Genomic DNA, 24406 nt, shown 5'->3' with positions numbered 1-24406 from the left:
GTGCCTCTCGGGGGGGGGGTGTTGGGGTTGGAAAGCCGAATCCCTTTGAACTCGCCGCTCATTTGCATCCCATCGGCGTGGTTCGCGGTTTCCCGCGCAAAAGGCGCCACCTGGCGGCGGCCGAGCAGAACGCAGGCGCCCCCTGGAGGCACCCCAGGCAAGCGGCGCCACCTGGCGGGAGCTAAGCAGAACGCTGGCGCCCCCTGGAGGCACTCCGGGCAAACGGCGCCGCCTGGCGGGAGCTAAGCAGAACGCTGGCGCCCCCTGAAGGCACTCCGGGCAAACGGCGCCGCCTGGCGGAAGCTAAGCATAACGCTGGCGCCCCCTGGAGGCACTCCGGGCAAACGGCGCCGCCTGGCGGAAGCCAAGCAGAACGCAGGCGCCCCCTGGAGGCACCCCGGGCAAACGGCGCCACCTGGCAGAGGCTGAGCCAAGCGCAGGCGCCCCCTGGGGGAGACGGCGCAGATTTGCAGGTGCACCCGGGCAAAACGGCGCCCCCTGGAGGGATCCCCACACAAAGCAAACGAGGCAGAAAGGGAAGCTGGGCGTGGGGGGAGGGTCACGAGGCGTGAAGAGGGCGGTGGGCTCCGATGACATAAAAGTCCAGCTGGGTTTTTATTGGAGGAGAAGGTGGGGAGGGGGTGGGAGGGTGGGGGTGGGATGAGGTGGTGTGACGTCACCCCTCCCCCAAAACCGCGGGAAAATTCATTCCGCCACCCCCCCCCCCAATAAAAACCCCGCGAAAATGGGGCCAAAGGAAACCAAAACCAAAGGGGGAACCAAACTAAATTAATTAATAATTAATTAATCAATAATCCCCCCCTCCCCCCCCCCTCGTGCCCCCCTTCCTCGCCACTCCACCCCCTCACCCCCCCCCAACCCACAGCCCCCTCCCCCACCTCGCTGGTCCGTTGTTCCCTCCCCCACCCCCACCCCCCGGCTTTGTTTCATTTTCGGGGGGGGGTTTCTCCAACTCCTTCCAGGCACAGCACGGGGGGGGGGGGCGGGGGGTGTCCATCCCCTCCCCCTCCCTTCACCTCCGAGAGAGTTTTTTATGGGGGAGGGGCAGCACCCCCTCTCCCCTCCCCCCTGGCAGAGTTTTTTTGGGGGGAGGGGGGAGGGGGGACGGGAAGGCCGGGGGGCAGCACCCCTCCCTTCCCCCTTTCCCTTCCCCCTCCCCGGGAAGGCACAGCGCAGTTTTTTTTTGGGGGGGTGGGAGGTGCTGAGTCAGGAATTTGGGGGCGGGGGGGGAGGTCTTCTTTGTGTTTTGGGGGGTGGTCCCTGCTGCTCCCCCCCCCAGATCCATACGCACGGCGTACAAGGAGGGGGAGGGGGAGGGGGGGGGATCTCTGGTTTTTGGGGGGGGGGGAGGACGGGGGAGGTTTCTCTGTCACTCCTGCTGCCTCCCCCCCCCTTCCGCGGGATTTTGAGGGGGGGGCTGCCCCGTTTGCCCTCCCCCCCCCGCCGCGGGGAGGTGGATTTTGAAGGGGGGGTCCCGACCTGAGCGCCTGAATCCGGCGGCACTCAGGACAAACCCGAACGTGGGTACACGGTGGGGGAGGGGGAGGGGGGGCGGCCCCTCCCCCCCCCGATTTCCGCCGTCCCGGAGTACAATTTGCCGTTGCTGAAGCGCATCTCCCGCAGCCCCCCGCCCAGGGAGCCTCCCCCCCCCCGCGCCGTGGAGCGCTGCCGGCCGGTGGGCGTGGGGGCGGCGGCGGCGCCGGGCGCGGGCAGGCTTGCGGCAGGACACCGCTTGGCGCAGCTCCCGCAGCATCTCGGTGCACAGCGACAGCTGCGGGGGGCGGAGAAAGGGCAACGATGGACCCCCAAAAGTCTGCACCCCCCTGGTCCCCCCCCCCGCCCCTCGACCCCCCCCTTCCCCAGCCGCTTCAATCCCCCCCAAACCCTCTGTCCCCTCCCCCCACATTCCCGACCCACCCAAACGGCTCTGACCCCCCCCCAAATAACCCTGAGCCCCCCCCCCCCAATATCTCTGACCCCCCTAAAGTCCGGCCCCCCCCAACACCTCTGACCAAGCCCCATCATGCTGGACCACCCCTTGCCCCTCTTAACCCTCCCAACCCCCCTGCCCCCCTCTCCCAACCCTGAGCCCCCTAACCAGCTCTGAGCACTCCACAATAACCCAGCCCCCCCCCCCAACATTTCTGACCCAATCCAACACTTCTGACCCCCTCCAAACTTGTAGACCCCCCCCTCAAAAGTGTGGACCCCCCCCCCAAAAAGGCTTTCTCCACTCCCCCCCCACCTAATCACCTCTGGTGACCTTCAACCTCCCCAAACCCTTCCCCCCAAGAGCCTGGACTCCCCCCCAAAGTATGACCCCCCCCTTGACCTCTGACCCCTATCCATGACCTCTGACCCCCCACCCCCTCTAACCCCCACCCCAAGCTGTGTCCCCCATTGGACCTCCTCAGTCTTGCCCAAGCCCCTCAAGGACCAGAGGAACCCCATGGCAGCCACGCCCCAACCTTGGAGACCCCAACCCATGATCCATGACCCCCCCATGATCCATGACCCTTCCACCCATGCCCTGTGACACCCTCCCCTCCCCCCCCACGGGTGTCCCCCCCTGACCTCCTCGCTCTCGGCCGAGCGCCGTGAGGACCACACGAACTCCATGACGGCCACCAGGATGGCCACGATCAGGCCACAGACCAGCACCACGAAGATGCCTCCAATGTTCTCCATGCCCAGCCCTGCAGCACAGCCACAGGGGCAGGGGCTGGGGGAGCCCTCCCACCACTGCCTCCAGACATTCCCCCTCCTACCCGCCAAGGGTGTCTACCTACCCAACTCCCCACAAGGTGGCCAAGCACATCCCTAACCCATCCCAGACCCCACAAGAAGAACCCAAACCCATCCCAGACCCAACTAGAAGAACCCAAACCCAACCTAGACCCCACAAGAAGAACCCAAACCCATCCCAGACTCAACTAGAAGAACCCAAACCCAACCTAGACCCAACTAGAAGAACCCAAACCCACCCCAGACCCAACTAGAAGAACCCAAACCCAACCTAGACTCAACTAGAAGAACCCAAATCCAACCTAGACCCAACAAGAATAACCCAAACTCAACCTAGACCAAACAAGAAGAACCCAAACTCAACCTAGACCCAATTAGAAGAACCCAAACCCAACCTAGACCCAACAAGAATAACCCAAACTCAACCTAGACCAAACAAGAAGAGCCCAAACTCAACCTAGACCCAACTAGAAGAACCCAAACCCAACCTAGACTCCACAAGAAGAACCCAAACCGATCCCAGACCCAACTAGAAGAACCCAAACCCAACCTAGACCCAACTAGAAGAACCCAAACCCAACCTAGACCCAACAAGAAGAACCCAAACTCAACCTAGACCCAACTAGAAGAACCCAAACCCACCCCAGACCCACCAAGAAGAACCCAAACCCAACCTAGACCCCACAAGAAGAACCCAAACCGATCCCAGACCCAACTAGAAGAACTCAAACCCAACCTACACCCAACAAGAATAACCCAAACTCAACCTAGATCCCACAAGAAGAACCCAAACCCATCCCAGACCCAACTAGAAGAACCCAAACCCAACCTAGACCCAACTAGAAGACCCCAAACCCACCCCAGACCCAACAAGAAGACCCCAACCCCACCCCAGACCCAACTAGAAGAACCCAAACCCAACCTAGACCCAACAAGAAGAACCCAAACCTCATCTAGACCCAACTAGAAGAACCCAAACCCAACCTAGACCCCACAAGAAGAACCCAAACCGATCCCAGACCCAACTAGAAGAACTCAAACCCAACCTACACCCAACAAGAAGAACCCAAACTCAACCTAGATCCCACAAGAAGAACCCAAACCCATCCCAGACCCAACTAGAAGATCCCAAACCCAACCTACACCCCACAAGAAGAACCTAAACCCATTCTAGACCTCAATAGGACAACCGGAACCCAACCTAGACCCAACAAGAAGACCCCAAACCTCATCTAGACCCAACAAGAAGACCCCAAACCCAACCTAGACCAATCAAGAAGACCCCAAACCTCATCTAGACCCAACAAGAAGAACCGAAACCCATCCTAGACCTCAATAGACTTCAGACACATTCTAGACCAGACTAGATGACTCCAAACCCAACCTAGACCCCACAAGAAGGCCCCAAACCCAATCTAGCCCCCACAAGAAAAACCCAAACCCATCCTAGACTTCAATAGGAGAACCCAAACCCAACTTAGACCCAAGAAGAAGAACCCAAACCAATCCAATGCCTCAATAGAAGAACCCAAACCCAACCTACACCCCACAAGAAGAACCCAAACCCAACTTAGTCCCAAGAACAAGAACCCAAACCTTATCTAGACCCAACAAGAAAAATCCAAACCCAACCTTGACAAAACAAGAAAAGACCAAACCCATCCTAGATCTAAATAGAAGAACCCAAAGCCAACCTAGATGCAACTGGAAGACCACACACCCAACCTACACTCCACAAGAAGAACCCAAACCCAACCTAGGCCCCAAAGCCAAGGGTTGTCCACCTACCCTTGGCCCTGTGGTCCTCCTCCTTGGGGCAGTGGCCTCCTTCCCACCACTTCCTCTTGAGGATCTCCAGGCGATTGTTCTCCTGTAGTTGCAGGATGGCCAAAGTGATCTCGTCCCGGAATGGAGAGCCTGGGGGAGACAGCAGATGGGAGGGACACCAGGCTTGGGGTCTTCATCCACCTCTCCTCTGTGCTCTGGAGGCACCACAGAGTGGCCCAGGACCTCCCTAAACCTCCAAAACCATTGGTGACCCCACAGGAAGACTCCAAATCCACCACAGACCCATCTAGAAGACCCTAAACCCATCCTAGATGACCCCAAACCCATCCTAGACCAAAGTAGAAGACCCCAAACCCATCATAGACACAACTAGAAGACCCCAAACTCATCATAGATCCGATTAGAAGACCCCAAATCCAACCCAGACCAAGCTAGAAGACCCCAAATCCATTCTAGACCAAGCTAGAAGACTCTAAACCCAACCTAGACCTGACTAGAAGACCCCAAAGCCATCACAGACCTGACTGGAAGACCCCAAATCCATTCTAGACCAAGCTAGAAGACTCTAAACCCATCATAGACACAACTAGAAGACCCCAAACGCATCATAGACTAGACTAGAAGACTCCAAACCCATTCTAGACCCGACTAGAAGACCCCAAATCCATCATAGACCAGACTAGAAGACCCCAAACCCATCCTAGACCCAACTAGAAGACCCCAAACCCATCATAGACACTACTAGAAGACCCCAAACCCATCATAGACACAACTAGAAGACCCCAAACCCATCATAGGCCTGACTAGAAGACCCCAAACCCATCCTAGACCAAGCTAGAAGACTCTAAACCCATCATAGACACAACTAGAAGACCCCAAACCCATCATAGACCAGACTAGAAGACTCCAAACCCATTCTAGACCCGACCAGAAGACCCCAAATCCATCATAGACCAGACTAGAAGACCCCAAACCCATCCTAGACCCAACTAGAAGACCCCAAACCCATCATAGACACTACTAGAAGACCCCAAACCCATCATAGACACAACTAGAAGACCCCAAACCCATCATAGACACAACTAGAAGACTCCAAACCCATCCTAGACCTGACTAGAAGCCCCCAAATCCATCCCAGACCCAACGAGAAGCCCCCAAAGCCACACCAGCCCCAGCCTGCAGGGGGCGCCATACCCAGGGGCATGCCAATGCCATAGCCCTTGGTGTCCAGCAGGCCTCCAATCTGGGTGAGGTTGCAGTTGTGGCGCCGGTGGTACTCGTTCATGGTGGACTCCAGCAGGAAGGCATACTTGGAGTTGAGGACCCTGGCGATGCCTTCCTCCGTGCTCTTGACGAAGACGCTGGGCTGCTTGGCCTGCATGTAGTTCCACATCCGCTGGTAGGTCTGGTAGCGCGAGTTCTGGGGGACAGCAGGGGGTCAGGGGAGGAGCTGGGGGGTGGAAGGGGTAGATCTAATGGGGGTTGGGTTGAGTTGATCTAGGGTGGATTGGGTTGAGTTGACCCTGGTTAGATTTATTTTGGTTGGGTTGCATAGATCTAGGTTGAGTTGGGTTGAGGTAGGGTGGGGTGGGTTGATCTAGGGTGGGGTGGGTTGAGTTGGGTTGATCTAGGGTGGGGTGGGTTGAGTTGGGTTGACTAGGGTGGGGTTGGGTTGAGTTTGGTTGATCCAGGGTGGGTTGGGTTGAGTTGGGTTGATCTAGGGTGGGGTGGGTTGATCTAGAGTGGGTTGGGTTGAGTTGGGTTGATCTAAGGTGGGGTGGGCTGAGTTTGGTTGAGGTAGGGTGGGGTGGGTTGAGTTGGGTTGACTAGGGTGGGGTGGGTTGATGTAGAGTGGGCTGGGTTAAGTTGGGATGACTAGGGTGGGTTGGGTTGAGTTGGGTTGAGGTAGGGTGGGTTGCATTGAGTTGGGTTGAGGTAGGGTGGGGTGGGTTGAGTTGGGTTGACTAGGATGGGGTGGGTTGATCTAGAGTGGGTTGGGTTAAGTTGGGATGACTAGGGTGGGTTGGGTTGAGTTGGGTTGAGGTAGGGTGGGTTGGGTTGAGTTGGATTGAGGTAGGGTGGGTTGGGTTGAGTTGGGTTGAGGTAGGACGGTTTGGGTTGAGTTGGGTTGAGGTAGGGTGGGTTGGATTGATCTAGGGTGGGTTGGGTTAAGTTGGGTTGACTAGGGTAGGTTGGGTTATCTAGGGTGGGTTGGGTTAAGTTGGGTTGATCTAGGGTGGGTTGGGTTGAATTGGGTTGATCTAGGGTGGGTTGGGTTGAGTTGGGTTGATCTAGGGTGGGTCGGGTTAAGTTGGGTTGAGGTAGGGTGGGGTGGGTTGAGTTGGGTTGACTAGGGTGGGGTGGGTTGATCTAGAGTGGGTTGGGTTAAGTTGGGTTGATCTAGGGTGGGTTGGGTTGAGTTGGGTTAATCTAGGGTGGGTTGGGTTGAGTTGGGTTGATCTAGGGTGGGTTGAGTTGAGTTTGGTTGATCTAGGGTGGGTTGAGTTTGGTTGATCTAGGGTGGGGTGAGTTGAGTTGGGTTGATCTAGGGTGGGGTGAGTTGAGTTGGGTTGATCTAGGGTGGGTTGGGTTAAGTTGGGTTGATCTAGGGTGGGTTGGGTTGATCTAGGGTGGGTTGGGTTGAGTTGGGTTGATCTAGGGTGGGTTGGGTTGATCTAGGGTGTGTTGGGTTGAGTTGGGTTGATCTAGAGTGGGTTGGGTTGAGTTGGGTTGATCTAGGGTGGGTTGGGTTAAGTTGGGTTGAGGTAGGGTGGGGTGGGTTGAGTTGGGTTGATCTAGGATGGGTTGGGTTGAGTTGGGTTGACTAGGGTGGAGTGGGTTGATCTAGAGTGGGTTGGGTTAAGTTGGGTTGATCTAGGGTGGGTTGAGTTGAGTTGGGTTGATCTAGGGTGGGTTGGGTTGAGTTGGGTTGATCTAGGATGGGTTGAGTTGAGTTCGGTTGATCTAGGGTGGGGTGAGTTGATCTAGGGTGTGTTGGGTTAAGTTGGGTTGAGGTAGGGTGGGTTGCATTGAGTTGGGTTGAGGTAGGGTGGGGTGGGTTGAGTTGGGTTGACTAGGGTGGGGTGGGTTGAGTTGGGTTGAGGTAGGGTGGGTTGGATTGATCTAGGCTGGGTTGGGTTAAGTTGGGTTGACTAGGGTAGGTTGGGTTATCTAGGGTGGGTTGGGTTAAGCTGGGTTGATCTAGGGTGGGTTGCATTGAATTGGGTTGATCTAGGGTGGGTTGGGTTAAGTTGGGTTGATCTAGGGTGGGTTGGGTTGATCTAGGGTGTGTTGGGTTGAGTTGGGTTGATCTAGGGTGGGTTGGGTTGATCTAGGGTGGGTTGGGTTGAGTTGGGTTGATCTAGGGTGTGTTGGGTTGAGTTGGGTTGATCTAGGGTGGGGTAGGTTGAGTTGGGTTGACTAGGGTGGGTTGGGTTGAGTTGGGTTGATCTAGGATGGGTTGAGTTGAGTTGGGTTGATCTAGGGTGGGGTGGGGTGGGTTGAGTTGGGTTGGGTTGAGTTGGGTTGACCTGGCTTGAGTTGGGTTGGGTCACGTTGCACTGCCTGGGCCTGGGCTTGTCTCTGGCCAGCTGGGGCTGCCAGCAGCTGTTGCTGGCCAGCTGCTCACCTGGAAGAATGTCATGGTGGAGCCGGCGTGGATGGTGCCGTACTCGATGTTGGTCTGGTCGGCCAGGTCGTCGGCGGACTCGATCGGCACCTCCATGCGCTGCACCGTCAGGAACGCGGCCAGGTTGGCCGTGTAGGAGGAGATGATGATGAGGGTGAAGGCCCACCTGGAGGAACACCCCCGCGGCCACAGGGGCAGGAAGGCTGAGGTCAGCTGCTTGGGAGGGTCTCCATGGGCAGACCACAGCCCACCTCAGCTGCAGAGGGAGAAGGAGGAGGAGGAGGAGAAGGAGAAGGAGGAGGAGAAGGAGAAGGAGAAGGAGAAGGAGAAGGAGGAGAAGGAGAAGGAGAAGGAGAAGGAGAAGGAGAAGGAGAAGGAGAAGGAGAAGGAGAAGGAGAAGGAGGAGAAGAGGGAGGAGGAGGAGGGGGAGGGGGAGGTCTCACCAGACGCCACTGACGCAGCGAGTGGAAAGGGCTCTGGGCATGACCTCGGAGCCCTGCTGCAGGAAGCCTCCGACAGGGAACCAGAGGCTGTTGCCCAGGGTGTATTGGTTCTCCAGCAGCTCCTGGCGCTCCCGCGGGCAGGCCTGGGGCCGCGACCACTCGTAGGGGCTCAGCCTGGGGGAAGCAGCACAGCGAGGAGGAGGACCTCAGCCAGCAGCTCTCCAGCCCTGCTCCATCCCAGGCAGAACGCAGCAGGAGCTTCCCCGGACCCAGAGCCCTGAGATGACCACACCAGGAGCTCCAGGAGCTCCTCAGATCCTTGAGGTGCGGCCAAGCGAGACCCAAAAGCCCATCCGGGAGCTCCTTGTGCCACCCAGAGCCGTCCCGGACCCAGCAAAGAGCTGGGGCTGGTCCCTGGCATTGTCCGAGGAGCTCAAGAAGGTTCTGGAGGGATCTTGGGGGGCTGCCCTGGGCTGCCCCGGGGGGGGTCGTCCCTTCGGGTCCTGCCGGGGTGTGGAGGGGCAGGGCGGGGGCGGGGCTCACCGGGCAGCCAGGAAGAGGACGCAGCTGACGGCCAGGTAGGCCAAGAGCATGAAGAGCCAGACGGCAGGGGAGAAGGGGTCTAGGAAGGAGAAGTACCCAGGCCTGCGGCCCTGGGGGGCACCGGCCCTGCGTCGGCACCGCGCGCCCACGCCCACCCAGAGCCACACCCATAGCCGCACCCACACCCACCCGCAACCTCCCGTAACCTCCCGCACCCACTCCCACCTGTATCCACCTGTACCCACCTGCACCCACACCCACCTGCACCCATGCACACCTGCACCCACCCACATCCACACCCACCCACACCCACACCCACACCTACCCACACCCACCTGCACCCAGCCACACCCACACACCCACACCCACCCGCACCCACACTACACCTGCACTCACCCACACCCGCACCCACACCCACCTGCACCCACCCACACCCACACCCACACACCCACACCCACCTGCACCCACCCACACCCGCACCCACACCCACACCCACCTGCACCCACCCACACCCACACCCACCCCCACCTGCACCCACCTGCACCCACACCAGCCACACCCACCCGCACCCACACCCACCTGCACCCACACCCAGCCCCACCCACCCACACCCACCCACACATGCACCCACACCCACCTGAACCCACAGCCATACCCATACCCACACCCACCTGCACCCACACCTGCACCCACACCCACCCGCACCCACACCTGCATCCACACACCCACACCCACCCACACCCACACCCACCCGCACCCACACCTGCATCCACACACCCACACCCACCCACACCCACCCGCACCCACACCTGCATCCACACACCCACACCCACCTGCACCCACACCCACCTGCACATACACCCATACCCACACCTGCACCCACACCCACCTGCACCCACTCCTGCATCCACACACCCACACCCACCCGCACCCACACCCACCCACACACGCACCCATACCTACACCCGCACCCACCCACACACCCACACCCACCTGCACCCACACCCAGCCACACCCACCCACACCCACACCCAGCTGCACACACACCCACACCAACCTGCACCCACACTCACACACCCACACCCATCTGCACCCACCCACACCCACACCCCCACCCCCATACCCAATGCCCACCCACACCCACCCACACCTACACCCACACTCAGCACCCACTACACCCAGCACCCACCTGCACCCACACCAAGCCACACACACCCACACCCACACCCACATGCACTCACTCGCAACCACCCACACCCACACCCAGCTGCACCCAACCCAACCCCACACCCAGCTGCACCCATACCCACTCCAACCTGCACCCACATCCACACACCCACCCCCGCACCCACCCCCACTGCCCACACACCCACACCCACCCGTGCCCACCCACATCTGCACCCACACCTGAACCTGCACCCAATGCTGGCCCACACCCACCCACATGACCCACCCACACAGCACCAGACACCTACCCCCCACACTTCCACCCACATACCCTCACGGACCACCCACCACCCACACACCACCTCCCACACCCACCACCCACACACCTCCACCTCCACACCACCTCAGACCACCTCGACCCCCATCCACCACCCACACCCACCCACAATCACCACCCACACACCCCCACAGACCACCCACCACCCGCACTGACCACCCACCCCCATGGACCACCTGCACGGACACCCCCCCCCCACCCCCACAGACCACCCCCTCACCTGCACTGACCACTGCCCCACCGGCCCAGACCACCGTGGACCACCGCTGCCGGACCACCCCCCCACACACACCATGGACCACCACGCCAGACCACTGCCCCTGGACCACCACCCCACCATCTCTGGAGCACCACCATAGACCACTGCCCCCCCACGCAGACCACCACCCCACCATCACCTCCATCACCTCCTCCCCACCGTGACCTCCACCACTTCCAGGGCCTCCTCCCCACCACCACCACCTCCATCACCTTCTCCCCACCACCTCCACCACCTCCAGGACCTCCTCCCCTCCCGCAGCAGTACCATCTGGACCCTGTAGAGGATGCTGATGCCCAGGGTCATGAAGGGCTTGGAGAAGTCGATGACCTTCTCCCTCTCGGCCGTGATGGTGAAGGCAGCCACAGCCAGGTCAGCTTTCTGGGAGGACACCAGGACACAAACCTCCAGGGGGTGGCCTTCAAATGTTCCAGGGACCCCCAGAACCTTCTTCAGGAGACCCCAACCCCCCAGAACCTGACCCCAAACCCCCAGAAGCTCCTCCAGAAGACCTCACTCCCCCTGGAATCTTCTTTAGAAGACCCCAAAGCCCCCAGAACCTTCTCCAGGAGACCCCAGACCCTACCATTCAACCCCAAACCTCCATAACTCCACCCCAGACCCCCATCACTTGACCCCAGACCCCCAGAACCTTCTCCAGAATATCTGACCCCCATCCCTCAACCCCAGACCCCATAACTCATCCCCAAACTTCCATAACTCAACCCCAAACCTGCATAACTCAACCCCTGCATAACTCAACCCCAAGCCTCCATCACTTGACCCCAGACCCTCAGAACCTTCTCCAGAAGATCTCAGACCCCATCACTGAACCTCAAACCTCCATAAGTCAACCCCAGACCCCAATTACTTGATGTCAGACCCCCAGAACCTTCTCCAGAAGACCCCAGACCCCTATCACTCAACCCCAGACCTCCATCACTCCATCTCAAACCCCCATCACTTGACCCCAGATCCCCAGAACCTTCTCCAGAACATCCCAGACCCCCATAACTCAACCCCAGACCTCCATAACTCAACCCCAAACCTCCATCCCTTGACCCCAGACCCCCAGAGCCTTCTCCAGAAGACCCCTGTCCCCCATAACTCAGCTCCAGACCTCCATCACTCCACCCCAAACCTCCATCACTTACCCCAGCTCCCCTGAGCCTTCTCCAGAAGACCCCAGACCTCCATCACTCCACCCCAAACCTCCATCACTTGACCCCAGACCCCCAGAGCCTTCTCCAGGAGACCCCAGTCCCCCATAACTCAACCCCAGACCTCCATCACTCCACCCCAAACCTCTATCATTTGACCCCAGACCCCCGGAGCCTTCTCCAGAACATCCCAGACCCCCATAACTCAACCCCAAACCTCCATCACTTGACCCCACACCCCCAGAACCTTTTCCAGAAGACCTCAGATCTCCATCACTCAACCCCAAGCCCCCATCACTGCCCCCCAGCCGCCGCCAGCAGCCCCTCCGGAGCCCCCGCGCCGCCTGCAGGCCGCACCCTGTTGATGAGCTCCCCGACCATGCCAGTCCAGGAGCCGTTGGCCTCGGGGGCGCCGTAGAGTCCATCCTCCACCAGCTTGAGGTGGAAGCGGAAGTGCAGGAGCCCTGCCAGCTCCTGCAGCATGTCCACGCAGAAGCCCTCGTAGCGCTCGGGCCCACCGGCGCCCCCCACCCGCATCACGTAGGGGTTCTCCTGGGGGGGAAGGAAGGACACAGCCACGTGGCCACCAGGGGGTTGGGGTGGGGAAGGGGAGGCCAGAGTGAAGAGTCGGGAGGCAGGGGAGGACCCAAGGAGGAAGGCAATGGAGAAGGCAATGGGGAAGCCAAAGAGGAGGTGAATGGAAGAGGCAATGGAAAAGCCAAAGAGGAGGTGAATGGAAGAGGCAATGGGAAAGCCAAGGAGGAGGTCAGTGGAGAAGGCAATGGAAAGGCAAGGAGGAAGGCAAGCAGAAGGTCAATAGAGAAGGCGATGGAGAAGCCAAGGAGGAGGTCAATGGAGAAGGCAATGGAAAAGCCAAGGAAGAGGTCAATGGAGATGGCAATGGAGAAGCCAAGGAGGAAGGCAAGAAGGAGCTCAATGGAGAGGCCAAGGAGGAACTCAATGGAGAAGCCAAAGAAGAGGCTAAGGAAGAACCCAATGGAAAAGCCAAGGAGAAGCCCATGGAGGACCCAAGGAAGAAGCCAAGGAGGAACCCAAAAAGGAACCTAATGGAGAACCCAAGGAGGAACTCAAAGGAGAACCCAGTGGAAAACCCAAGGAGGACCCCAACGGAGAAGCCAAGAAGCCGATGGAGAAGCCGAGGAGAAACCCAAAAGGAACCCAAAGGAGAACCCAAGGGGGCCTCAATGGGAGTTCAACAGATGAAGACCCCAAGGAGACCCTAGATGGAGTCACCAAGAGGACCTCATGGGGATAGTGATGGAGATCTCAGTGGAGACACCCAAGAGGACCCCAGATGAAGACCCCAAGGTGAAGGTGATGGAGGACAGCCCAAGAGGACCTGAAGGACCACCCCAGATGAAGCCCCCAAGGTGACAGTGATGAAGGCCCCAATGAGGACACCCCAAGAGGCCCTCAAGGACAGCCCAAGAGAACCTCTAGGACCACCCCCAGATGAAGGTGATGGAGATCCTTTATCAGAAGCCCAAGGAAACCCCAAATGAAGCCCCCCAACAGGACCTGCTGGAACCCCCTGAAGACCTCCCCGCAAAGCGAGACCCCAAGGAGACACCGGGTGGGTCGCAGCCCCTCCCCCCAGCCCAGGAGGTCCCCAGGGGGCGGTGGCTCACCAGGATGGTGGTGATGATGAGGGTCTTGTTGGCCAAGCTGTCGGAGCCGTTGATGGCCAAGGTGGTGGCGTTCATGGCCAGCGTGCGGTTGGAGTACCACACCCCCACCTGCGGGCACCAGCGGGGCTCAGCCGCGCGGCACACTGCGGCCACAGGGAGATGGAGATGGCCGTGGGGTGGGGACCATGGGGTGGTGATGAACCATGGGGTGATGGTGACCATGTGGTGGTGACCATGGGGTGGTGGTGACCATGGGGTGGTGGTGACCAAGGGGTGGTGATGACCATTGGGTGATAAACTATGGGTTGATGGTGACCATGTGGTGGTGACCATGGGGTGGTGGTGACCATGGGGTGATGACCATGGGGTGGTGGTGACCATGGGGTGGTGATGACCATGTGGTGATGAACTATGGGCTGATGGTGACCATGTGGTGGTGACCATGGGGTGGTGGGTGACCATGGGGTGATGACGATGGGGGGGTGACCATGGGGTGGTGGTGACTATGGGGTGTTGGTGAACATGGTGGGGTGACCATGGGGTGGTGGTGACCATGGGGTGGTGGTGAACATGGGGTGGTGGTGACCATGAGGGGGTGACCATGGGGTGGTGGTTACCATGGGGTGGTGGTGACCATGAGGGGGTGACATGGGGGGGTGACCATGGGGTGGTGATGACTATGGGGTGTTGGTGAAAATGGTGGGGTGACCATGGAGTGGTTGTGACCACAGGGTAGTGGTGAACCTGTGGTGATGACCATGGGGTGGTGGTGACCTTGGGGTGTTGGTGACCATGGAGTGGAGACCATGGGCCAGTGATGACCATGGGGTGGTGGCCACCATGGGGTGATGACCATGGGGTGGTGACCATGTGGTGGTGGTGGCCACGGCGGAGCTGACCTCGCGGTGGCCATGGCGTCCCTTCTCCAGCACGTGCAGGGTGTAGTTGGTCCTCTGGCCCTTGCTGTTGAACTCCACCCTCCCTGTCAGGCCATCGTACTCCACCTGGGCCAGGAGAAGACATCTGGGGCAGGAGGGGACATGGGGGGGGGGAGGGGACATGGGGGGGGGAGGGGAGCAAGACCCTTCCCCACCCCCAAAAAGATCCAACCCCACCCCAAAATCCACCTCTGGAGACCTCCAGAGGAAGATGGAGAAGGTTTGAAGAACCCTTGGGTTGCTTTGAGGAACCTCAAGAAGGGCTTGGGGGCTCCAAGGAGCTTCTGGGGGCTCCAGGAAGCTTTTGGGGATCCTCCAAGGAGCATTTGAGGTCCTCCAGAAGAGCTTTTGGGGTCTTCCACGTGGGTTTTGGGGTCCCACAGGACTTTGGGGTCACTCTAGCAACTTTTTGAGGTTCCTCAGGAGGGTTTGAGGTATCCCAGTTGGGTTTTGTTGTTCCCAGTTAGGTTTTGAGGTCCCCAGTTGGGTTGTCAGGTTCCTCAGGAGGGTTTTGAGGTTCCCCAGTTGGGTTTTGAGGTCCCTCAGGAGGCTTTTGGTCTCCCCAGTTGTGTTTTAGTGTCCCCAGTTGGGTTTTGAGGTCCCTCAGGAGGATTTTGGTCTCCCCAGTTGGGTTTTGAGGTTTCCCAGTTGGGTTTTGAGGTTCCTGAGGAGGCTTTTGGCCTCCCCAGTTGGGTTTTAGTGTCCCCAGTTGGGTTTTGAGGTCCCTCAGGAGGCTTTTGGTCTCCCCAGTTGGGTTTTAGTGTCCCCAGTTGGGTTTTGAGGTCCCTCAGGAGGATTTTGGTCTCCCCAGTTGGGTTTTGAGGTTCCCCAGCGGTGTTTGGGTGACCCTGGAGGTGCCCCCTCCCTCCCCCACTCCAGGGAGGTTGTCCCCTGCCCCTCACCATCCTCAGGTAGTTCATCAGGCTGGTGCCGTGGGGCCAGATGCTGGGGGAGGCGCAGGCCAGGGGCCGGCCTCCGATCTCCTGGCTGCGGTTGAGCTCCCGAACCGCTCCGACCACCACATGCACCGCGTCGAACAGCAGCGCCGCCGACAGCTGCGGGCACCAAGGGCAGGGCAGGGAGGGGAGAGGTGGAGGAGGGGGAGAGGGAAGGGATGGGAGAGATGGAGGAGATGGACATGGATGAGGTGGAGGAGAAAGTGGAGGAGGAGAAGGAGAAGGAGAAGGAGAAGGAGAAGGAGAAGGAGAAGGAGAAGGAGAAGGAGAAGGAGAAGGAGAAGGAGAAGGAGAAGGAGAAGGAGAAGGAGAAGAAGGAGAAGGAGAAGGAGAAGGAGAAGGAGAAGGAGAAGGAGAAGGAGAAGGAGAAGGAGAAGGAGAAGGAGAAGAAGGAGAAGGAGAAGGAGAAGGAGAAGGAGAAGGAGAAGGAGAAGGAGAAGGAGAAGGAGAAGGAGAAGGAGAAGGAGAAGGAGAAGGAGAAGGAGAAGGAGAAGGAGAAGGAGAAGGAGAAGGAGAAGGAGAAGGAGAAGGAGAAGGAGAAGGAGAAGGAGAAGGAGAAGGAGAAGGAGGAAGAGGAGGAGGAAGAGGAGGAGGAGGAGGAGGAGGAGGAGGAGGAGGAGGAGGAAGATATGAGGCCATGGAGAATGTGGAGGAGATGGGACAGGTGGAGATGAGGACATGGAGATGAAGGAGGACCTCCCATGGGCTTTGAGCTTCTCCTATGGGTTCTGGGTTCCACTATGAGGTTTTGGGCTTCTCCTATAGGGTTTGAGCCCCCCTCCCTCCCCCATGGGAGTTGGAGGTCCCCCCCATAGGGCTTTGAGGTTGTCCTACAGGGGTTTGAGGTCCTCCCATGGGGTTTTGAGGTTCTCCTACAGGGGTTTGAGATCTTCCCATGGGGTTTTGGGGGTCTCCCATGGGGGTTGGGGGTTCTCCTACAGGGGTTTGAGATCCTTCCATGGGGTTTTGAGGTTCTGTGGAGTTTTGAGGCTCTCCTACAGGGGTTTGAGGTCCCCCCATGGGCTCTCAGCTTCTCCTATGGGGTTTTGGGGTTCTCCTGCAGGGTTTGGAGGTCTCCCCAGGGGTTTGGGGTCCCCCCTCACCGCGGGGCCAGGGTAGGGGCTGAGGTCACAGTTCTCCCTCCAGGACATGTTGAGGCTGCGGACAAACTCCAGGTAGAAGGGGTGGCTGGTGTTGAACATGGAGAACCCCAACACCGTGGAGGGGGCCTCGGCCAGGGCGTCCAGGCGCAGCAGGGGGAAGTCCTGGGGGGGGGCAGGAGGGCACCAGGGGTCAACAGAGGTCAACAGATGTCAATGGAGACCAATGGAGACCAATGGAGGTCAACAGAGGTCGACAGGGGGCAACACAGGGCACCAGAGGTCAACAGAGGGCAACAGGGGGCAACAGGGAGCAACAGAGGTCACCAGAGGGCACCAGAGGTAAACAAAGGTCAACAGAGGTCAACAGGGATCAACAGGGGTCAATGGAGGTCACCAAAGGTCAATGGAGATCAACAGAGGTCAATTATGGTCAACAGATGTCACTAGGGTTTACCAGGGGTCAATGAAGGTCAACAGGAGTCAACAGCAGTCAATGGAAGTCAACAAAGATCAATAGAGGTCAACAGAAGTCAACCATAGTCAACAGATGTCACCAGGGGTCACCAGGGGTCAATGGAGATCAACTAAGGTCAATAGAGGTCAACAGAGGTCAACTAAGGTCACCAGGAGCCACCAAGGATTGCTGAAGGTCAACAGGGGCCAAGAGAAGTCAACCAAGGTCAACAGTGGTCAATGGAGGTCAACCGAGGTCAGTAGGGGTCAACAGGGGTCAACAGGGGTCACAGGTGGTCACCAGGGGTAATGGAAGGTCAAGAGGTGCCCAGCTCACCATGGTGGTCAGGATGTACTTGTAGAAGGCTGAAGTCATGCCCAGCTCTGAGGCCTGCAGGTGGGGGGAGAAGGTGCAGAGCTCAACCTATAGTGACCCCAACCCATGGTGACCCCAACCCATGGTGACCCCAACCTATGGTGACCCCAACCTATAGTGACCCCAACCCAATGGTGACCCCAAGCCATGGTGACCCCAACCTAGAGTGACCCCAACTCTATAGTGACCCCAACCCATGGTGACCCCAACCTATAGTGACCCCAATTCTATAGTGACCCCGACTCAATGGTGACCCCAACCCAATGGTGACCCCCAAGCCATGGTGACCCCAACCTAAAGTGACCCCAAGCCATGGTGACCCTAACCCTATAGCGACCACAACCCATGGTGACCCCAACTCTATAGTGACCCCAACCTAGAGTGACCCCAACCTATAGTGACCCCAACCCAATGGTGACCCCAAGTCATGGTGACCCCAACCTATAGTGACCCCAACTCTATAGTGACCCCAACCCATGGTGATCCCAACCTATAATGACCCCAGCTCTATAGTGACCCCGACCCAATGGTGACCCCAACCCAATGGTGACCCCAAGCCATGGTGACCCCAACCTAAAGTGACCCCAAGCCATGGTGACCCTAACCCTATAGCAACCACAAACCATGGTGACCCCAATCCATGGTGACCCCAACCTAGAGTGACCCCAACTCTATAGTGACCCCAACCCATGGTGACCCCAACCTATGGTGACCCCAACCTATAGTGACCCCAACCCAATGGTGACCCCAAGCCATGGTGACCCCAACCTAGAGTGACCCCAACTCTATAGTGACCCCAACCCATGGTGACCCCAACCTATAGTGACCCCAATTCTATAGTGACCCCGACTCAATGGTGACCCCCAACCCAATGGTGACCCCCAAGCCATGGTGACCCCAACCTAAAGTGACCCCAAGCCATGGTGACCCTAACCCTATAGCGACCACAACCCATGGTGACCCCAACTCTATAGTGACCCCAACCTAGAGTGACCCCAACCTATAGTGACCCCAACCCAATGGTGACCCCAAGTCATGGTGACCCCAACCTAGAGTGACCCCAACTCTATAGTGACCCCAACCCATGGTGATCCCAACCTATAGTGACCCCAGCTCTATAGTGACCCCGACCCAATGGTGACCCCAACCCAATGGTGACCCCAAGCCATGGTGACCCCAACCTAAAGTGACCCCAACCCATGGTGATCCCAACCTATAGTGACCCCAACTCTATAGTGACCCCAACCCATGGTGACCCTGACCCAATGGTGACCCTAACCCTATAGTGAACCCAACCTAAAGTGACCTCAACCCATGGTGACCCCAACCCATGTTGAACCCTTCCCATAGCCACATCCTGATGATCCTGGACCACCCCTGGCCCCATCCCTATGGTTCAGGACCTCAGACTCATAGTCCAAGACCTCCATCCCATGCTCCAAGGCCTCCATCCCATGATCCAAGACCTCCATCCCCATGCTCCAAGGCCTCCATCCCATGATCCAAGACCTCCATCCCATGATCCAAGACCTCCATCCCCATGCTCCAAGGCCTCCATCCCATGATCCAAGGCCTCCATCCTTGTGGTCCAAGACCTCCATCCCCATGCTCCAAGGCCTCCATCCCATGCTCCAAGACCTCCATCCCATGATCCAAGGCCTCCATCCCATGATCCAAGGCCTCCATCCCCGTGGTCCAAGACCTCCATCCCCTTGCTCCAAGGCCTCCATCCCCATGCTCCAAGGCCTCCCTGCTGTGCTGCAAGCCCCCTGCCCCAGGCCCTGGGGGCACCTTGCTGAGGACGAGGTGTGAGACGGAGGCGTTGGCGTCGATGATGATGGTGGTGACCTTGTCGTCGCGGATCTCCTTCAGCAGGGGGGTTGGGTCCTGGGCCTCGTCCAGCACCCGCACCGAGAGCGTCTCCCGCGAGATCAGGAACCTCCTCACCAGCTCCTCCAGACGCAGCAGGCCTGCAGCCACCTCCCATGGGCCTCCAACCCAGCCCTCGGCCTCCAACCCAGCCCTCGCACCTCCAACCCAGCCCTTGCACCTGCAACCCAGCCCTCGCACCTCCAACCCAGCCCTTGGCCTCCAACCTAGCCCTCGCACCTCCAACCCAGCCCTTGCACCTGCAACCCAGCCCTTGCACCTCCAACCCAGCCCTTGGCCTCCAACCTAGCCCTCGCACCTCCAACCCAGCCCTTGGCCTCCAACCCAGCCCTCGCACCTCCAACCCAGCCCTCGGCCTCCAACCCAGCCCTTGCACCTCCAACCCAGCCCTTGCACCTCCAACCCAGCCCTTGCACCTCCAACCTAGCCCTCACACCTCCAACCCAGCCCTCGCACCTCCAACCTAGCCCTTGGCCTCCAACCCAGCCCTCGCACCTCCAACCCAGCCCTCGCACCTCCAACCCAGCCCTCGGCCTCCAACCCAGCCATTGGCCTCCAACCCAGCCCTCGCACCTCCAACCCAGCCCTCGCACCTCCAACCCAGCCCTAGCACCTCCAACCCAGCCCTCGCACCTCCAACCCAGCCCTTGCACCTCCAACCCAGCCCTTGCACCTCCAACCCAGCCCTCGCACCTCCAACCCAGCCCTTGCACCTCCAACCCAGCCCTTGCACCTCCAACCTAGCCCTCACACCTCCAACCCAGCCCTCGCACCTCCAACCTAGCCCTTGGCCTCCAACCCAGCCCTCGCACCTCCAACCCAGCCCTCGCACCTCCAACCCAGCCCTCGGCCTCCAACCCAGCCATTGGCCTCCAACCCAGCCCTCGCACCTCCAACCCAGCCCTCGCACCTCCAACCCAGCCCTAGCACCTCCAACCCAGCCCTCGCACCTCCAACCCAGCCCTCGCACCTCCAACCCAGCCCTCGGCCTCCAACCCAGCCATTGGCCTCCAACCCAGCCCTCGCACCTCCAACCCAGCCCTCGCACCTCCAACCCAGCCCTAGCACCTCCAACCCAGCCCTCGCACCTCCAACCCAGCCCTTGCACCTCCAACCCAGCCCTCGCACCTCCAACCCAGCCCTAGCACCTCCAACCCAGCCCTCGCACCTCCAACCCAGCCCTCGCACCTCCAACCCAGCCCTTGGCCTCCAACCCATCCCATGGACCTCCCAGACACCTCAATCCCCCCTCCCAACCCCTTTACTGATGCTGCCAGCCCCCTCCCTGTCCCCCTGAGACCCTCCAGCCCCCCCATTCCCTTTTCCCCCCCAAGCCCCCCATGCCCCCCCCCGTGTACCCCCAACCCTTGACCCTCCTTTCCTTGGGTGCCCTCCCAGACCCTCCCCACCCCCTCAGTGCCCCCCTAGCCCCCTCCCAGTGCCCCCCAGCCCCCTCCCTGTCCCCCTGAGACCCTCCAGTCGCCCCATTCCCACTGAGCCCCCAAGCCCCCCACGTGTCCCCCCCCCGCCCTCCCCCTGGGGTACCGTGCCCCCCCTCCCCCCACCCCGCGGCGCCCCTCCCCCTACACTCGGCCTTGGCGCAGATGAGGGAGGCCGGGGGGTAGCGGAAGCTGCGCAGGACGTGGCCCAGGGCCAGGCTCAGGTCCTCGTTGCTGGGGTAGAGGCTGACGGCCGCGAAGCGAAGGAACTGCAGCCTGGGGGTCTCCTCCGGCCCCACCTTGATGTGAGGGATCTGGGGGGGGAGGGGCAGGGGAGGGGCACCCACGGTGAGGGGGGTGGGGGCGGGGCTGGGGGCAACCGGGGGCAGCAGGGAGTGCGGGGGGCAGAGGGAATGGAGGGGACTGGAGAGTCCTGGGGGCACTGGGGGGGCTCTGGGGGGCACTGAGGGGGTAGAGAGGGTCTGGGGGGGCGGGGGTGGGGGGCAACCAAGAGGTGCAGGGGGCAGAAGGAATGAGGGACACTGAGGGGGTCTCAAGGGGGACAGGGAGGGGTCTGGGGGTCCTGGGATGGAACTGAGGGTCCTAGGATGGGGTTCTGGGGGGTCCCGGGGTGGATTTTGATGGGGGGGGCTGGGGGCACCGAGGGGAGGGGATTGGGGCTGTCAGGCGGGGAGGGGGGTCCCGCGGCGGGGGGGGGGGGGGGTGTCCCGCAGCCCCTCCCCCTGACCTCCTTCTCGCCGCAGATGTGGCTGACGGTGGCGGCGGCCGCGGGGCTGGCAGCAGGGCCCAGGACCGAGACCACTCCCTTGGGCAGGATCTGGCACACTGTGGGGCACGGCCGGGCCCGGGAGCTGGCACCCGCGCCTGCCACCAGGGGAAGCCCACCCCCCAGCTCCCAGCCCCACAGCCCCCAGCCCCTCACCAGCACCCCCAGCTCAGTGCCCACCCCAGTGCCCCCCAGCCCCTTCCCAGAGCCCATCCCAGTGCCCCCAGCCCAGTGCCCATGCCCCCAGCCCAGTGCCCCACCCTAGTGCCCCCAGCCCCTCACCAGTGCCCCCAGCCCAAGTCCAGTGCCCAAGCACCTCACCAGTGCCCAACCCCAGTGCCCCCAGCCCAGTGCCCAATCCCCACCCCCAGCCCAGTGCCCCCAGCCCAGTGCCCACCCCAGTGCCCCCAGCCCCAGTCCAGTGCCCCAAGCACCTCACCAGTGCCCAACCCCCACAGCCCCCAGCCCAGTGCCCATGCCCCCCAGCCCCTCACCAGTGCCCCCAGCCCCGTGCCCACCCCAGTGCCCCCAGTGCCCATCCCAGTTCCCCAAGCACCTCACCAGTGCCCAACCCCACAGCCCCCTGCCCAGTGCCCATCCCCAAAGCCCCCAGCCCAAGGCCCACCCCCATGCTCCCAGCCCCACCCCAGCGCCCCCCAGCCCTTCACCTGTGCCCCCCGGCCCCCCCCTCCGGTGCCCCCCCCGCGGCTCACTGGTGTCGGTGGTCTCGTACTGGCTGTCCCCCCTGCAGCTCGAAGATCTCCACCTCCAGCCGTGCCCGGGGGGGGGTCCCCAGGATGCCATTGAGGCGCTCCCGGGCCAGCGCCAGCGCCAGCCGCTCCCCCCGCCCGCAGCCCCGACCGCTCGTCCAGGATGGCCGCTGCGGGGAGGGGGAGGTGGGCGCCGGCACCTGGACCCCCGCCACCCCCCACCCCCCCCACCGGCCCTCACGCACGGACCGCGACAGGAATATAGATCCCTATGGATCCCCATGGACCTCTGTGGAACCCTACGGACCCCTAAGGAGTCCTATGGACCCCCACGACCCCCCAGCCGCCACCCCCGCATGGAGCCCATGCCCCCAGTGCTCCCCATGCCCCCAGTGCCCCCCCTTGCCCCTCATGCCCCCTATGCCCCTTGTGCCCCCCATGCCCCCCTTGCCCCCCATGCCCCCCAGTGCCCCCCATGCCCCTTGTGTTCACCTTTCCCTTTGCCCCCCACGCCCCCAGTGCCCCCCATGACCTTGTGCTCCCCATGCCATGCCCCACTTGCCCCCCATGCCCCCAGTGCCCCCGTGCCCCCCATGCCCTCCATGCCCCCAGTGCCCCCCATGTCCCCAGTGCACTCCATGCCCCCCTATGCCCTCCATGCCCCTTGTGCTCCCCATGGTCCCCATGCCCCCCATACACCCCTTGCCCCCCCACGCCCCCAGTGCACTCCCATGCCCCTTGTGCTCCCCATGCCCCCCCTTGGCCCCATGCCCCCCATGCCCCCCCCATGCCCCTTTTGTTCCCCTTGCCCCCCTTGCCCCCAATGCCCCCAGTACCCCCATGCCCCTTCTGCTCCCCATGCCCCCGGTGCCCCCCTTGCCCCCCATGCTTCTTGTGCTTCCCATGCCCCCCTTGTCCCCCATGCCCCCAGTGCTCCTTGTGCTCCCCATGCCCCCAGTGCCCCCCATGCCCCCAGTGCTCCCCATGCCCCCCCCTTGGACCCCATCCCCCCAGTGCCTGCCACGTTACATCCCTCCCCTGCCCCCCATCCCCTCCAGTGTCCCTTGTGCCCCCCCCCATGCCCCCATAATCCTCGCACCCCCATCGCCCCAACTCCCCCCATGCCCCCATCCCCTTCCTTCCCCCCAGTGCCCCCCCACATTCCCATCCCCTCCTTCCCCCCAATGCCCCCCACATTCCCATCCCCCCCATCCCCCCAGTGCCCCCCATGCCCCCCCCCCGCCCACTTTCCTTTATCCCCCCCCCCATGTCCCTCTCCCCCCCCCACTCCCAATCCCTCCCCGCCTCCCCGTCCCCGGTGCCCCCCCCCGGCGCTCACCCATGCGGAGCGGCGCCGGCGCCGGCTGCCCGCGGGGGGGGAGGGCAGCCAGCAGCAGCAGCAGCACCGCGGGGGTCGCTGGCATCGTCCCCAGCTCCTCATGGAGGTGGTGGCGGCCGCGGCCACGCTCGCCGCCTGCGGGGACCCCCCCCCCCGCCACGGCCTGAGACCCCCACCCGAGACCCAAACCACCACGGACCCGAACCCACCCACGGAGACCCTCCCAGGGCCGCCCAGACCCACTGGGAGCCCTCCTGAGCCCCCAGGACCCCACACCTGGGACCCCCAGGCGCCCCCATCTGAGACCTCCCCCCCGAGACCCCCACCCGAGATCCCCACCCACGGAGTTTCTCTCCCCCCCCTCCCCGAGGCACACCCAGGGCCACACAGAGCCCCCACAGAGCCACTGGGAGCCCTCCTGAGCCCCCAGGACCCCCACTAGGGAACCCTACCTGAGATCCCACACTCGAGACCCACACCCACGGACACCTCCCCCACCAGACACCCCCCAGAGACCCTCCCAGGGCCACTTGGACCCCTCCTGAACCACGAGAAGCCACCCAGACCCACCCCCCCCCCTCCACTAGGGACCCCCACTGGGGACCCTCACCTGAGACCCCCCCCCACCCGAGACCCCACATCCACCGACCTCCACCCACGGACACCCTCCAAGGG

The 24406-nt window shown here is 61.2% G+C and overlaps 1 protein-coding gene across 1 annotated transcript; it reads right to left on the bottom strand.

Moving 5' to 3' along the window:
* Nucleotides 1–909: 909 nt before the first annotated feature.
* LOC137461556 (glutamate receptor ionotropic, kainate 5-like) lies at nt 910–23816 on the bottom strand. The gene is given in 21 exon segments (XM_068171249.1): nt 910–1792; nt 2596–2717; nt 4555–4683; nt 5749–5974; nt 8183–8348; nt 8626–8799; nt 9169–9278; nt 11199–11312; nt 12449–12643; nt 13741–13848; nt 14640–14744; nt 15581–15733; nt 16738–16899; nt 17528–17581; nt 19358–19536; nt 21044–21209; nt 21644–21741; nt 22396–22429; nt 22431–22544; nt 22546–22592; nt 23732–23816. Coding segments are annotated over 21 exon segments (2943 nt in total). The 3' UTR covers nt 910–1390.
* Between the last annotated feature and the right edge of the window lie 590 nt (nt 23817–24406).

This window comes from Melanerpes formicivorus, unplaced genomic scaffold (assembly GCF_026170545.1).
Source record: "Melanerpes formicivorus ecotype bairdi unplaced genomic scaffold, bMelFor1.0.p_v2 SCAF_2545, whole genome shotgun sequence".
Lineage (NCBI taxonomy): Eukaryota > Metazoa > Chordata > Aves > Piciformes > Picidae > Melanerpes > Melanerpes formicivorus.
Note: the sequence above shows the minus strand (reverse complement) of the source record. Positions and strands in the feature narration are given on the sequence as shown.